This window comes from Alnus glutinosa, chromosome 9 (assembly GCF_958979055.1).
Source record: "Alnus glutinosa chromosome 9, dhAlnGlut1.1, whole genome shotgun sequence".
Classification (NCBI taxonomy): domain Eukaryota; kingdom Viridiplantae; phylum Streptophyta; class Magnoliopsida; order Fagales; family Betulaceae; genus Alnus; species Alnus glutinosa.
In genome coordinates this window covers 88,372-105,062 of record NC_084894.1, presented here as the reverse complement: position 1 = coordinate 105,062, position 16,691 = coordinate 88,372, and the positions used below count along the sequence as shown (strand labels likewise).

The 16,691-nt window shown below is 37.1% G+C and overlaps 2 protein-coding genes across 5 annotated transcripts; one reads left to right on the top strand and one right to left on the bottom strand.

Moving 5' to 3' along the window:
* The first annotated feature begins 1,771 nt into the window (after positions 1-1,771).
* Positions 1,772-11,976, top strand: LOC133878449 (kinesin-like protein KIN-14T). 2 transcript variants are annotated; one of them, XM_062317005.1, is made up of 12 exons: positions 1,772-2,135; positions 3,250-3,490; positions 3,630-3,713; positions 3,979-4,146; positions 4,292-4,398; positions 5,189-5,367; positions 6,218-6,379; positions 6,593-6,808; positions 8,166-8,203; positions 8,619-8,746; positions 9,529-10,972; positions 11,247-11,976. In XM_062317005.1, the coding sequence occupies exons 1-12, from the start codon at positions 2,133-2,135 to the stop codon at positions 11,360-11,362; spliced, it is 2,886 nt and encodes a 961-aa protein (XP_062172989.1). In that variant the 5' UTR covers positions 1,772-2,132; the 3' UTR covers positions 11,363-11,976. The 2 variants fall into 2 exon arrangements, with proteins under 2 accessions (XP_062172989.1, XP_062172990.1); XM_062317006.1 differs by having other exon boundaries at positions 1,775-2,135; positions 9,532-10,972; positions 11,247-11,971.
* On the bottom strand, positions 8,242-15,185 carry LOC133878450 (pentatricopeptide repeat-containing protein At5g56310). 3 transcript variants are annotated; one of them, XM_062317008.1, is made up of 3 exons: positions 12,723-15,185; positions 9,408-9,567; positions 8,242-8,671 (listed from the first exon to the last, which is right to left on the bottom strand). In XM_062317008.1, the coding sequence occupies exon 1, from the start codon at positions 14,719-14,721 to the stop codon at positions 13,042-13,044; it is 1,680 nt and encodes a 559-aa protein (XP_062172992.1). In that variant the 5' UTR covers positions 14,722-15,185; the 3' UTR covers positions 8,242-8,671; positions 9,408-9,567; positions 12,723-13,041. The 3 variants fall into 3 exon arrangements, with proteins under 3 accessions (XP_062172992.1, XP_062172991.1, XP_062172993.1); XM_062317007.1 differs by lacking the exons at positions 8,242-8,671; positions 9,408-9,567 and adding an exon at positions 10,651-10,786; XM_062317009.1 differs by lacking the exons at positions 8,242-8,671; positions 9,408-9,567 and adding an exon at positions 12,126-12,600.
* Positions 15,186-16,691: the final 1,506 nt, after the last annotated feature.

The window sequence follows — 16,691 nt, the reverse complement described above, 5'->3', positions numbered from 1 at the left end:
CCAACCACGGAGCCCTTTTTAGCGTTGAGTAAAAAAAGATTTGGGTGAGTACCACCACCAACCACATAATCTAGTTCTAGGCTTTAAGATGCTCCTTCCCATTACCCAATCCCCTATCCAACGGGCCCCCACCATGGCAGGCCCCATTCGTCTTCACCAACAACAAATACAAGAATCGTTAATCATTCTAAGGATTGTGGGGCTCAAAACACTAAAATCATGCTTACAATATTTTCAAAATCATTTAAAATAGATTACAATAAAGGCTCAAAGAATGTTAAAAAAGCACGTTACCTGATATCTGTATAATGATTAATAATCGCATTTAAATAACTGCAATAACCGTACAGATAGCGGTCAATAACAGGCCCACTCCTAAGTCTCAACCTACTTCTGCCTAGTTGTGATCTTGTGTATGAGGGCCCATTAGTTAAATGGCCGGAGTCATGCCAACCAAAAACGAGGATCAAACAAATGGCACTGCCGAGTCCCCACCATCCAACACCGAGTAAATGTCCCAAGTCCTGCCCCCCAAGTAACTGGCTCTCGTCTTATTTTTTTTTTTTTTAAATTTTTTGAGAGGGCTCTCGTCTTATTGAAGATACAGTAACGCTAATTTTGGGGTTGAGCGCCATAAAAAACCCATTCCTTCACTAAGTCTTCATTTTTTTCCTCAAGTAACTTTCATAACTTAGAATGTGATTAACTAAAGTGATGGGTTGGGGAAGTTGCGGCTGTTAAAGATATCTAACATATATCTTTAGCATATATAATTCTGCTGTTAAAGATATATTCTCGGTAATTCATTGTTGTAATATCCTTTTTTTTTTTCTTTTTTTTAAAAAAAAAATTTTTTAAAATTTTTAAAATTTTTAAATTTTTTAAAATTTTTAAAATTTTTAAATTTTTTTAATACTTAAGGGGAAAAAAAAGGTTTCACCCACCATTCACCAAAATCTTCACTCTTAACACCGAAATTTGTATGCCTAGAGAAAAGGACCAAAAAAAAAAAAAAAAAAAAAAGTTTTAGTGAACATTTGGTATGTCTTTTAACTTAACTAGAGAAATTTGTATGCCTAGAGAAAAGGACAAAAAAATCTGCATACTTAACATTTGGCATGCCAAAATTTGTATGCCCAGAGAAAAAGGACAAAAAGAAAAAAAGAAAAAGAAGAATGAGTTTATTGAACATTTGGTAACTTAATTAAAGAGACGGTTTATTTTGGTTCCAAGAAGATATAAAAATTCACCCCACAGATGTAATGATATTCATAGTACGAGATCGAAAGCAAGTACACATTATTAATACAAAAGGAAGTTTGATCATAACTTTTTTCTTGTTGTTTGGGTCATCATCGTAAGATGGAACCGAATTTTCTTAGGTCCATTGATTGGTCTATGTTGGCGTAGTTTGCAAACTTAAAATACTCAAACCATCCATTAAAGATAGGAGCTTGAGAGAGATTGGAAGATTGAGAATGTGGAAAGCTCCTGGTTGGTGAGCTCTAATACAAGTCATTAATGGCAGCTCATTTAGTCTGGGACGGTGAAAGTGAACTTTAGGCTCTTTCACTCTACCCACCGACCTGAAGAGTGAAAATGTTTCATGCTGCACTCCGTAATGGGGCCCTCACCAACAGGCTGCTCTCTCTCATGCAGTGAGAGGGAAGGTATTTTGTCAAGAAGCAAGAATCCAACAATGATTGTCTGTAAAATATATGAAAAAAAATGTGGCTTAACTTGATGCTTTCACATGGCCTTCATAGATGTCTTAATAAAGAAAAAGTTTGCAGGGTTTTTCCCTACGTGTTGAAATAGCTTTTAGTCATAGCAAGAACACAGACATAAATTCTTTCGTCAGCATTGAACCCACCTCTGAGATTTCAACTACCTCTCTTTCTCTCCCTTGCTCTGTTTCTCTGCTTCTTCTTCAGTTACGCTTACGCTTATAATATTCTACTCCAAATTCTTTGAAATGGGCATTTGCTTATTCAAAGGTTACAACTTGGTGAGATATAAGTCGGGGCTTCCTTGTTGCCGTACTTGACATTTTCATGGTCCAGGACGGCTTGTTCAGACATCCAAATTTCGGCTGTGGAGCTTTGAAGCGTTAAGCGGAGAAATCCAGATTAATGGTACTCTCTCTGTAGATTCATTCACCAGATATTTCACTAAATGAAACACAGCCATCTTTCTGTTACATTTTCTTTTATATCTTCGTCCCCACACCAATAAAACTATGATTGTGTCTTCTCACATGGTGTAGTTTAGCTTGTTTACAAACAAATGAAATTGGATGTTTTATTTTTGCATTGTCGTCATCGTATTGAGCCTGCTCTCCGTACGTCCTTCTCTGTCTCCATTGATTGCCGATTCTCAGTCTCAGCGACTGATGATTTTCCTCTTGCACAAACTCTTTTATGCCTTCTAAACCTAAACTGTAACAGATTGATAGACTTAGGAAACTAACAAACTATGGGCTTCCTTAGCAGCCTAGCCACTCTTCCATAGTATCTTATCTAAGCCCCATTTGCCTTCTTTAACCATATTATTCTTAGACAAAACTTGCTTCTTCGCCCTCAAGTTCTGCCACCTAATTCTTGGATTTCCCATCCTTTATTATTTTTTTTGGCCATCTCCTAATATGAACATATAGTATTATCAGCCTATATTGGGTGGTTTTGCTCTCTCCTGGTATCACTTTACAATCTCTACAACATTCCCTGTCAACCTTTAAAGGATGAAATCTATTTGACTACGATTTTACCCACTTTTAAAGGTTATCAAAGGTGACCCTCTTCTTAAGCCACTTGTTCCTCAGTAACAAACATTGAGCAATGCTATAATATCAAAAAAATTGTAACAAAAAAAAAAAAAAAAATCATATGTCATGATGTGAGGATGTTCTCCATGCACTAAATGTATGAGAGGTATGTGTTACATGTGTATTGATAATAGAGCTTTCGTATCATTACAAAAATCTTGTAAGAATGTCTTAGAAGAGAGACATTTCCCATCATAAAGATATATATTCTTTCCCCCGATTCCCTATTAATTTAAGTTGAATAATTGATTTTAGAATATATCCAATTATCCATTGATTATACAATATCATATCCATGATTCTGCCCATTCACATTTTTCAGTGCCACAAATCATTTTGTTCGATTTATGTACAGTTACAACATACATAATAGATTAAAGGACAGAGGAGAAGAGGGAAGACTAACCTGCTATAATATATTACAGCTGAAGAAGACAAAGACCATGGAGCCAAGAAAACCTGTTCAGAACCTTACAGAAACAATTAATTCCCTACAAGGACGGAAGGCACATTTTACTTCCAGCTGGGTCAAATCAGTTTGTGATATAATAAGAAACCTACGATCTGAAGGACCATCCATTGAATTGAAGTCAGCAAACCCAAAGACAAGTGATTCTTTCAGAAACAAAGATGATGATTTGGGTAGTGCAATCTCAAAGATTAAAGGTGAATCCTTTCTTTTTTATGTTTGCAGATGTATCCCTGTGTGCAGATGTGTGTGCCTGCACATGCATGTGAAAATTTCACCATCACTCAAAATTACTGTTTACGCTCATGCCTATCAGTTTTCTTGCCCCGTGAACAGATGAACTGGCTGCCTTAACAGCCAACATAAGTCAACTGAATATTCAGAGAAGGCAGGTCTTAAATGATTTTCTGGACTTGAAAGGTTAGTCATCTTCAATTGAAACTGTCTTTTACTTTGTAGACTGAAAGTATGGTTTTGCAATGCTAAATTGCCAAGGAAGAGTATTGCCTTCTTCCAAATCATAAACTTTGAGTAGTCATCTTGGAGAAGGGTTCAAATTAGATTGAAGTAGGGTCATCAGTTCATTGGATAATAGGTTGCACTCAACCTGAAAAATCTTTGTAGCTTCTTTGCTGGGAACACCAATATATATTGCAGTAATGTGCTCATCATATTTGCACTGCAGGAAACATTCGTGTACATTGTCGTATAAGGCCCATCACAGTGGAGGAGAGTTTTGGCCATTTTAGACCTGTTGTAGCTTTCGATTCAAGTAATGTTCTTCTAAGGCTTTCAGATAATAAGAGTAAAAGTTACAGTTTTGACAAGGTTTTCCAACCAGGTTCATCACAAGGTGTTTGAATTATATCAAACTTTTTCTCATATCATTTCTTCTTCTTAGCATATATACAAGCAAACAAATCAATTCATTATCTGCAAATAGAAAATAAAATATAGTTATCTGTTTTGCGACCAAGAATTAGATTGACAATTTTCAGATGAAGTCTTCTCTGAAGTTGAACCAGTCATTAAATCGGCACTAGATGGCTACAATGCATGCATTTTTGCATATGGGCAGACAGGCACAGGGAAGACTTTCACCATGGTGAGGACCTTCTTATGCCATTATGGGCTTATTACTAAAAATGCTGAGGAGCCGCTACAAGTTACCACATAACATAGCCAAGCAACATGGTGTTAGGGAAAAGATTTGGGTGAGAGAGGTTTAGTAGGATTAGGATATTTAAGATTATGATTAAAGTTAATTTTAATATTTGAAATCTTATTAATTTAGGGGTTATCCTATTGTAGTCTATTTAAAGACCATTTACTCTTAATAGGTATTTGGTTTAGGACTCATCTCTTATGATTTGGATGTATTAGTTGGGTTGGGATTAGAGTTGTATTAGAATTGCAGCAGCTTTTCTTATTTAAGGACTATCGATCAATAAAGAAATCCTCGTAGAGAAATTTTATCAAACAACTGTGGTCTCTCCTACCCGAAAGTAGCTATTGTGGTCTTTCCTACCCTAAAGGAGCTCTCTCTGTTTGCTTGTCGTTGTTCTCTGACCTATCACATGGTTTAGGCTTAATGAACCAGATACCGAAAGACTTGGTGCCCTCAAACTCATGGCATGCCCTGATCTGGCTTGTCTTTTCTCTGTTACAAAGTGACTAAAATAAGTTATCACATATAGCATATTCAGACAAATTCTTTGGTGTTTCTAGCTTAAAACATGATTATGACTGATCAAATACAGATGGTAGTTCATATCCTACTTCACTGATGACTTAACATACTAATCCACTTTGTAGCTTTGAATTAATTAATGCTATCACTAAATTAATTTCGTACAATGTTTGTTCCTGGTTTTTTTTTTTAAAAAAAATCACAGGAAGGCACTCCAGATTTTCCAGGGGTGGTGCCCCGTGCAATTGAAGCACTCTTTAAGCAAGTGGTGGATAGTAACCATGCATTTCTGTTCACTTTCAGTATGCTTGAGATTTACATGGGAAATCTCAAAGACTTGCTCATCCCTCAACAGAGAAAAGCAATGGATCCTATGCCCCCATGGTGAGATGCACTTATAGGCAGTCATTCATCAGGAACTTCATTTTAAATGCTCACTTTTGATATGTTTAATTAGTATATAAATGGAATCTAAGGTAGAGAAAATTGGAGCCTATTCTTCTTGCATATTCAACCAATAAGCAGCCCACTTCTGCAGAGAAATCTAAACAAGATAATTTGGTATCAGATTTTCATTTATTTACCTAGCTACAATTACTGCACGCTTAAAATGAAAATATGATAAGTAGAAGAAAAAATTTGGTTAATAGGGGTAAACTTTTTACTCCAGATCAAATCTAATAATTTATTTCACCCCTAAACAACACTAACTTGAGTTGGGTTGTTGGTCCTTCTTCCCTTCATTACATTCTGAAGGTATTAAGATGGATTTGCAACTGACATAGTTGATTGGGTTCCTTCAGCTTTATTTTACTTCTTTTTTTCATTGTACATTGAGGTTAGGAAGTGGGAGCCTCTCAATCAAATCATATGCTAATAAACTTGCCAGTAATGTATGTGTAATACCTAAATTTTGGACCGCAATCCCCAACCTACTGAACGTAAAAGACAAGTTCTGGCTCACATGGTTACCATGTGTCTATAAGAAGAATGAGTATCGGAGCTTACATCCTTTTCATGGTGTAATTAGACAAAATTGTTGTTTACATCAATTCTCGGTATCTATGTTCAACTATGATTCTCAAATGCTTAAGCCAAATGCATCTCTCATTGTTGCCTCGACTACGATGAAAGCTTACTGGAGAATGAAACTCCTGGGCCTTTTAAGTTTCTACTTGTTAGATGTGTAAAGGCAGTGCTTACTGACATAATTTTATAAATAAATTCTGTACAGTCTTTCTATCCAAACAGATCCCAAGGGAGGGATTGAAATAGACAACCTTGTGGCCATCCAAGTGAGTGACTTCAACCAAGCGTTGAGACTGTATAGACTAGGATGCCAGTCCAGATCAACTGCTTCAACAAATTCTAACACGAATTCTAGCAGATCACACAGGTAAGTCCTTTCCCTTAATAAAATTATAAAGAACTGTCTTCAACGTTTGAATAAACAGGGGCCCAAAATACTGAACTCCGTTTAGCAGGAGTGAGAGAGAAGCTTGAACACCATAAATCTGCTCTGAGTTCGAAGTACTAATTCTAGAACTGATCAGTGAACAATAATGATGTTCTGTTCTGAGTTTATCCTTTTTGCTTGCTGCTTTAATAGCCTGATTCGCCTATCGATCACATGTTTCGATGCCCCTGAGAGGCAAAGGGAAACAAATAAAGTTTGGTTTATTGACCTTGGTGGAAGTGAGCGTGTACTAAAGACGAAGGCATCGGGGAGAAGATTTGAAGAAGGAAAAGCCATTAACTTAGCACTTTCTGCGCTTGGAGATGTCATCAATGCCCTTCAAAGGAGAAGGTTTCATGTACCTTATAGGTAACAGCAGCACTCAACTCAATGAAGCCTTATTCCTTATTGAGTAGCAGCTGGCTATATATATATATATATATATATATATATATATATATATTTTTTTTTTTTTTTTGAATTCTCCGCCATTTAGCTCTAACTAAAGTTATATCATTGATCAAGGTAGAAACGAGATTCTCGCAGACCACTGGAAAACTATCGAAGTCAACTCAATTAATGTAGGATTTGACACAAATCAGAAAGGAGCTTTTCATTAAATGCCACTCTTGTTTTATTATGTTGACCCATCCGTGGTCAGTGAGATTAATTGACTAACAACTTTAAGTACATTGAGAAACAACTTTCCTTTTAAGTACATTGAGAAACAGAAAGCTAAAGAACATAAAGACCTTTATATATAAAAAAAATAAAAATAAATAAAGACCTTGTTTGACTAGAGCCGTTTGAAAACGGCTTTTCCCTCCTCTTCCCTTCACTTCTCTAAAAAAAAAACATCAACTTTAAAATATTTTTAATTTTTTTTACTTTTTATATCACATCAATACTTTTTTATTACTTTTTAAATAAAAAATTCATTACAATACAATTTATTTTATTTATTTATTTATTTATTTTTATTTTTTTTTCACTTTTTCATATAAATTATTTCAACTTTATATCACATCAATTTTAATTTTCAATCATTTAAAATAAAAAAACCAAAGGGAGGTAAGGGTAAGGGGGGATAATTTTTTTTATTTTTTTCATTTTCCCTCTTCGCTTATCCCAAAAACAATCAATTTCAAAACATTCTAACTTTATATCACATCAATAATTTTTTATTATTATTTAAATAAAAAAAATTCACTGTAATACAATTTTTTTTTTTTTTCACTTTTCTATACAAATTTTTTTTACTTTATATCACATCTATCACTTCCAATTATCACTTCCAACTCCCACTACCAATTTCCCTTTCCTTACCAAACAAGGCCAAAAGGAAGAGAGGGAATCTTTTCCACTACAGTGGAAAAGAACTAAAGAAATGGGAAAAGATGGAATACACTCCGAAAATATTATGGGAAAAAGGAAAAGAACTAGAGAAAGGAAAAATGATGAGAATGCAGTTAGAAAACATTTTGGTTACAGTCCAAATTGTCACATGATGGGCACAAAAATTTGCATTTCGATTAACTTTTTCAGCTGTCCAGCTAGTGGAAGTCGAAATAATGGAATAAATAATGAAAATAGTGAAATAGTGATTATTATGTATGATTATACCTGTCAATAAGGGTTGGTTATTTAGTGGGCTTCTCCAGCATTATGGATCAAACCCTAAATGAGAACTTAAATTTTTTTTTTTTTTTTTTATTTTTCCTGACAGGAATAGCAAGCTGACGCAAGTTCTTAAAGATTCTCTCGGTAATTATTTTCATTATTGACCTCTTTATTACCTGCCATGCGAAATGGTCAATCTAGTCATTATATCATACCATATAGTCAAAGTTGGGAGAGAACAATAATCACAAGCCCTAACAAGCCACTCCCAACCTTAATCATATATATGGTATGGGATGGGTGGTGGTCTGTTTTTACCATTCAAGGGTGCCACTTGGGAAACTCATGGAGCAAACGTAAACATGTATCTCTTCTTTCATAGTCACATTTATTTATGGAAATAATTCTACGTAAATTTCTGCTAGGGAGGGAGACGGTATGAATATTTCATTGGAATGTTCCCCTCCTATCAGTGCTTCTGGCATGCATATGATTGTTCTTGTTTATCAGCCTAATAGAAACTTTCTCTTGCCTTCATCCAACATCTTCCTAACTTCAGGAGAGGGTTCAAAAACGCTGATGCTTGTCCATGTTAGTCCCAAAGAAGAAGATCTGTGTGAGACAATATGTTCTTTAAATTTTGCAACAAGGGCTAGAAGTATTGAGCTGGGGACTGTAGACTCAACTGTAAGTAAATTTAACATTGTGTATCTTACATTGCCATTTAAGAAATTTAATAATGCTTGCTGCCCAAGTATAGAAGCTGGAAAAGTAAGATTAAACAGTAAAAAGAAGATCCAAATTTAAATTATCGGGATCCAAGAAAAAGTTACATACTTTGATGTTTTTAATTCATTAAATAATGATAAGATGTTGATGAGTTTATACTACATATATGAATAAACGTGATAGAGCCTTTATGATGGAACAAGATACTTGATAGATGTTTATTAAATTTTGTATATCTAGAGGAACGGATATTACCAATAAAACACGTAATAAGAGAGACAAACACAAAAAAAGAAAAGAAAAGAACAAGAAACCACATCTATAAAATGTTCAAATCTGACTTTGATGAGAATCACACAGGACAAAAGAAGATTATGTTAATAGTCTAGTTAAACTATAATTATTATCCAGGAAAATTACAGTTTAGAAAAAGATGCACTCTATTAGATGTTTCCTGTTAACAATCTTATAGATTATAACATATGAATAAGCATTTTGGTGCATCAAATAACATCCAATACGGCTGTGAGCAATCACAATTTAATGACAATACCAGGGCCATAAAAAAAAATGACAATAAAGACATTTCCACCAACAACTAATGTGTAGGGTGCATTACCTGGTTATTGGCTAGAATTGCCATTTCCAAGCTTCATGGCGACTGATGCTTAATGTTGCTTCTTATATCCATTTTGATCTTGTGAAATTTGATATGACCACTGAGGTGAAATTTTCAAAAGCAGGAAAAAAGGAACGAGAAGGAAGTTGCAATGAGAAATCTGCAGCAAAAGATGAAAATGGTCGAGGAAGAGCGTCGAAATGTTAGGAGAAACATTGAAAAGTTAAACGAGAAATTAGAAACAATAACAAGGACTGGACAAAATTCTAGTCAGCAGCTGGATGATACCCATTTATCTATTGGACTGCCCCAACCTAATCTTGAAATTTTAAGTAACAAGACTAGAGATGTCCCCATAAGTATCATGTCACAGTTACCAAGATTTATGAGGCCAACTATATGCAGCAGAAGAAAATCTGGACTAGATTACCCAAATTTAGAAGAGAAACACATATTCCCTGCAAGAAGGAGAAGGCCAGTGTCTCATCGTGCTGAGTCTGTGACCTTCCCTGTAAAGGGTAATTCAGACTACAGCTCAGAGTGCAGTATATCCAGAAGTAGCTGTGTGTTGGGTTTGAACACGAAAGGTACTGCAGATATTGAAACAGAATACAGCCAAGACACATCTGAATGTGATATTAAAGCGGTTGCATTCCCAGAACAGGAAATATCACCAAGGGGGTCACTCAATCAAAATGCTCACCTTAGTCATAGTGAGGGATGTGGAAATAGACTGAAAAATAAATGTAGCTCTACAAATTTTATGAAGGTTGACAAGTGGCTTCATCTACATAAGAATGAACCTTCTATCAATAGTTGTTCTCATAGGAGTAAACGGGTTCTAGCTATTCCTACTTCTGAGAAGAAATATGGGTTGAATGGGCAGAAGAAAGAGAACAAACTTAGAGATGGGAAAGTGCATAATTATAACTTTAAAACGAAAGAGATCTTTTACCCTGAAAAATTGGAGAAACAAGTTGATGTTGATAAACCTCAAACACTTATGGAGGACTGCCTCAGTAAGGACTCAAGATCTGGTTCCAATTGTGTATTGCATGTGATTGATGGTGACTTAATGATACAAAAAAGAGATTTGGTAAATTGCCCATTAATAGTGGACAATGAGCGTGGCACTTCTTTTTCACCCAATATTTGTGGCTGTACTTTCTACCCAGATCATGATGATAATGGTATCAATTTAATGTCTATGATTCAGGCGGTAAAAGGTGAAACAAGATGCCCAGTCAGTTTCTTGCCAGAGAACATTGGTTGCTGCCACGTTTTGCCATCTGATTTAGATTATAGTGTTGTCAACCCAAAAGAAGATTCTAACGTCTCATTGTTCTCATCAGCAGTGGAACCAGACTGTCAACAAGTTCCTGCAGGAATAGGTGTGGAAAATAGTAAAAAGGAGGACTCTGACACCTCATCTAGAAGCTCAATGAAAGGGACAATACCTGGCCCACAAAAATTAAGATCACAAATAGCTCTATTGATGGTCAATCCAAATCCAGAGGAACAAACCACACCTTTTGTTAAATCACAAGAATGTGCACAGAGCGCAGGTAAGGAATATAAAAGTCTCCACTAAAAGTAGCTCCTATTATCTATAATAAAAAAATAAAAAATAAAAAATAAAAAAGAAAAGAAGAAGAAAAAAAGAAAAGAAAAAAGTAGCTCTTATTTGCTGATATATCCAGATCATTGTTTCTCAAGCAACAGGTTTTTACAAGCAGACTTTTGAGCACAAAATATGAAACTCTGGCTAACAACTAACAGCTAATGGTTCCTGCACATATTAACAAATTCTAAAAAGTTTTCTTATTCTATTGTGGTCAGGAATATGTCAACTCCTTAAACAGAAAATTCAGATTGTATATGCCAGTGCAGTTCTAGGATTGGGATTTCAGAACTTGGGTTTTGAGCACGACTTCTTCTATGGTTTAATGCTTTAAAGTGTTTAGCGACGCTATTGGCAATTTTTAATGCATTGAAGTGACTCTGTGACGAGAAGAAGAAGTTAAGCAAACATTATTTGCCGATTTATTGCTGGTGGTGGTCAGGGTGGAAGTCTCAATGGACCGGCGACATGATCCCCTTTTTGTATATGCTAGATAGGAACTTCATTCTAATAAAGAAATGCATCATTCATGCACATAAGCATAATGTACCAAGACGTGTCTGTGTACCTTATCTAAATTGTCTTCAGATTTATGCCAACGTCTGTAGCTGAAACCCTCCAACTAAAGGAATAAAGAGTGCCAAATTTTTGGATGTAGCTCAGGAAAAATTGTATTGATCACATAAACATGTATCTTTGGAATTATTTCTTGAGTAATGCTACTCTTCACACCTATTTATAAAACCCATTTATAGAACCTATTTTACACTTGTTGACGTAACGTGTTTTAAGTGACTTCCCATATCAGCTGGTGTGAAATGAATGTAAAGAGTATCATTATTCTTATTTCTCTTGCACATCTTTTTATGCACTGAGCTCATTTACTTGTTTTGGAGATAATAGCGCCTTCTTATAAAGTTATAAATAAAGCATAATTATTATTCAAATAGATCTGAAAGAGGCATCAACCTTTTAGTTCATGCAATCTTTTAGAAATTAAAAAAAAAATGTAAATGTATTTGTTCGGATAAGTTTGTAAACAATTTTTCTTTTTTCTTTTTTATAGATTACTTGCAAAGTCTAACAGAAAGCATTAATATTCTTCAAGGAGATCTCAATGAGTCATCAACCTTTTAGTTCACACATCTTTTAGAAATATAAAATAAAAAAACAGGCAGAGATACAAATAAAGCAAACCCTTACCAGAGCTGTCCAAAACTATTCTACCCCACACCTTTGCCAACTAAACTAATGCGTGACACTAGCAATGCAACTAACACTACTTTACTTTTTACCATGGACCTTATTCAAAATTCGCCCCAAGAATTTCAAAATCAGTGACCAACAAATTAGATAAATCCAATTATTGGTGCCAATTGGCTTTCCAAATAGTCTTCTATTGACAGCCAATGACTCATGGAACACACGAGTTCTTTTGAATGGCTCCTTCGTATTTGTTTTAACGGGTTCTGACACATAAAAGGAACATCAGGTGCAGTAGGGAAGCCAATATTATGAATGACGCTGATCCATTTTTCCCTCAGTAAACATGGGGGTTCATGCACGCTATGCCTGTAAGAATATAGAGTAGGACATGGAAGGAAGGGGAAGGGAATGAAAAGAAAGCCCCTACAAGTCGTTGTAAAGCTAATCTATTCAGCTGCTTGAAAAGACATAAATTTGGAATAAAATACCTGCTTTGTTGATGAAATGGCAGGCGAAAACATGCTGATGCACCGAAGCTTCCTTCATGACCACGACATCGAGTACGTCAGGTAGGACATCTTATAATATGAAAATGGCTCCCAACTGCATAGGAGTCCAAAAAAATTGATGTCGCTCATCCGATCTTGTTTAAACAAGTTTAAGGTCAAATCTTCTCAATGAGTTGGAATAAATTGAGTTTTTAATTCATGAGGCAATGGCTGTGCAGGTGGTTATGGCATACGTCCCTAATGGTACTCAAAGCTAGTTCAAAACCATATGTTCTAAATAGTATATAATCCTGATTACTTATTCAAGCAGCCCACCGCCTCCTTTTTGCACATGCCCAACCATCTTCGAATGTCCATTTATCGTACATAGAACTTCATATAACCTATCGAACTGCGGATGTGATTTATCTCCTGCAATGAATTCATGAACCCTATTGTTCACTTCAATGAAACTCCCACCTGGCATCTTCTTTATATCCGTGTCTCTCATCACCTTCCTTACCATCCCAGAGTCATTCCACCGACCAAGAGCAGCATATATGTTAGATAAAAGTGCATAGTTTCCACTGTTATGTGGCTCCAAATTTAAGAGATGCCGCAAAGCATGCTCTCCAAGATCGGCATCACCGTGAACATTAGAGGCAGCAAGAAGAGAGCCCCATATAGCAGCATTTGGTTCAAATGGCATCTGCCTAACTAGTTCTCGTGCCTCTTGGAGGTAACCAGCTCGTCCTAGTAAATCGATCATGCAGCCATAGTGTTTAATTTGTGGTTCAACGCCATATCTTGATCCCATGTTGTTGAAATACCAGCGCCCCACTTCGACCAATCCAGCATGGCTACAAGCAGAAAGGATGGCGATGAAAGTGATTTCATTTGGCTTAACTCTAGCGCTTTCCATGCGAGAAAACAAATCAAGAGCTTCTCTTCCAAGTCCATGCAGAGCCAGTCCAGCAATAATCGTTGTCCAAGTTATGACACTAGTATGCTTCATACTTTGAAAAACTTCTAATGCTTTCGTAATGTTGCCCGATTTTGCATACATGTCAATGAGTGCATTGTTAAGAGGAACAATCTTGTATAAGCCGTGTTTTTCTATGTAGTTATGAATCCATTCCCCTAGCTCGAGGGCCCCCAATTGGGCACATGCAGAGAGTACAGCCACCATTGCGATTTCATCAGGCTCCACATCCTCAAGTTGCATTCTGCGGAAGACCGAGACCGCTTCGTCAGGACGGGACATCTGAGCATACCCTGAAATGACTGCAGTCCAAGAAATCACATCCCTTTCAGGCATGCGCTCGAACAACTCCCGCGCAGTGTCTAGATCACCAAGCTTAGCATAACCTGCAACCATTGCATTCCACAGGGCCACATCTCTAAATGTCACCCCGTCGAACAGTCTCTGGGCATCGGGAACACATCCACAGGAGGAATACATTTGAATCAGGGCCGTGACCACATTAACTTGGGAGTCCAACCCAGTGGCTATAGTTTGAGAGTGAATAACTCTTCCGAATCTAACCGCGGATAGTCGAACAATGGCCTTGAGTGCAAAAGGGAAAGAGTAAGTGTCGGGTCGTAAGCCGGCGAATCGAATTCTGTTATAGAGAAAGATGGCCGCTTTGGCAGAGTGAGTGTGACAGAGACTCTCAGAGAGAGCCTTGATCATGGTGTTATAGAGATATATGTCCGGTTGTGCTTTGTGGGTGAAGACTGAATAAGCGTAATCGGAGAAGCCCAAAGAGGAGGTGGCGGCAATGAATCGGCTAAGGAGGAGGTTGTCCTGGTCAAGGCCTCTGAGAACCATGTAGCCGTGGGTTTGGAATATGTGGTTGAGGTCGGAGCACCGCTTTAGCAAATAAACCAGGTCTGGAGCTGCTGTGGTAGATATCAGCCGTTGGCCTCCGTATTTGAATAAGAATAGTGCTCCTAACAAGGAGGAGGAGGGTGATCTTGGGAGGCGGGAGCAGAGCATTTGATTTGAGAGAAGAGAAGATGGGCCGGCCGGTACAACTGGATCTGGCTTCAGTGTACATCTATTGTAAAAATATAAAGGGTGCAGATTGTTTTGAGTTAAACTCGTCGTTTTACTGCACTTAAGACTTACGAAGCATAAGCTTAGACTTGACGCCGTTGAAGTCTCTTTCAACCCCTAGCCCCTTCACACAAATCACGGCTCATCTGGTTTTGGGTAGATGACATTGTACTGTACAACATCAATTGCAAGCGCTTCATAATAACCAGTCCCTTCGTCCTCACCCTCTCATCTCTCTTCAGGTCATGGACAACCAGGTGCATCTCTTCCTCCCACATATCACTGTAGCTATGCACGACTGTGTGTGGACTGTGGAGGACCTGGCTAGCGAGTTCGGGGTTGGACGCCACGGCAAAGTTTTTGGAGCCAAGTTAATTTGAGGAAGAACAAGGGGCTGTAGGTAAGAGCCCTGATGTCACAGAGTGCCATGGTGCAACGACATTGTCGTGTAGGCCGAAAGACTTTGACTTTTGGTCATTTTTTAACTCTTCGAGACATCTTTATAAGGAATGTTATATATCATCTCTTTATCTTCTTTTTGTCCCTCAAAATTAATGTGGCTCTTAAAATCACCATTGGATCAAAATCCAATAATGATCTATCATAAATTCAATGGTGATTTTAAGAGTCACATCAATTTTAAGAGGATAAAAGGATGACAAGGGGATGATATGTAGCATTACTCTTTATAGCACTAGCAGCAGGTTCCCAACCTTTTTTCCTAATTTAGAGTAAATTTAGGGAACCAAACCACCTTTTTTTATCCTATACAAAAACACTCTACAACAACTTTCCTTTATCTCCTCCTATACATTAAAATAATATTTTTTTTATCTTTTATTTTCTTTTTTCTTCTTTTTTAACTTTATTCCAAAAACATCTTTATTCGACAGCCACCGCTCATGAGCTCATCTCCTATATCTATCACCAAATCTTGGGTTCTCTCTGAAATTTCTTGTTCTGTTTTTTCCATCAAATCCTCCTATTCATACACAAACACACTCAAAAACCCTATTTTATCGTTTTGATTCTGATGGCTACGAATGATGGTGCTAACAACACCAATTCGGCCTCCTCGGCTAACGAGACCAATATACCCAAACCCATCGACCTAGGAGAGAAACCGAGCGATTTTGTGAAACCCATGCCCAATCTCCAATAGGTGTTACTGAGCCGTCGCCAACAGAGCCAAAGGAGTCGATTTCCAGCGAAATCCAACTGTTCAGTGACGGCGAAACAGAGGAGACCCGATCCTCTGATGGGTCGTTGCCGACGGTTACTAGAAGACGTGATTATGTGGGTCGTTGGTGGGCTGTTGGAGGACGCAATTTCCGACACCGGTCCAAACTCACAAGAACACCATCACCGGTTGAAGACTTGCTGGGAAACACCAATACTAGAGGGTTGGGTGCTTGAACAAAATGAAGAAATCAAGAACAAAGGCTAGGTGCTTGAACAAAGATGAAGAGATAAAGAACGGGCGTGCGAGAGAGAGAGAGAGAGAGAGTTTTAATGAGAGAGAAAGGAGAGAGACGAGTTTTTTTTCATTAAAGTAATGTGTTGGGTAGCTACAGTGCTACCCAATGCATTGGGAAGCACTGTAGCTTCCTAAGCAAGTCCATGAAAAATGAGGAATCTGTTGTGGCATGTATTTTGCAATTTTTTTTTTTAAAATTTTTTCCTATTTTAGGGAATAGAACCACTTATAGGGCATCTGTTACTAGTGCTCTTAGCAACCTCAGACTTCTCTTGCTTGACCAACCCAGATCCAAGACCTTTTGACTTTGGTTTCAAGGTCTAAGTCAACCTTTGAAGAAACTCCTCCTCCCCCTTTAGGATCCACCAAACACTCCAAACCCACTACCGCAAAATCCATTTTGGAGATACCACCGATCTACAACAACTCTATT

Coding starts and splice junctions, on each gene's coding strand:
- LOC133878449 (XM_062317005.1), top strand. Junction 4,147..4,291: donor CCAACCAGGTTCATCACAAG/GTGTTTGAATTA, acceptor GACAATTTTCAG/ATGAAGTCTTCTCTGAAGTT. Junction 8,747..9,528: donor TGGGGACTGTAGACTCAACT/GTAAGTAAATTT, acceptor AATTTTCAAAAG/CAGGAAAAAAGGAACGAGAA.
- LOC133878450 (XM_062317008.1), bottom strand. CDS start 14,721: ATGCTCTGCTCCCGCCTCCCAAGATCACCCTCCTCCTCCTTGTTAGGA.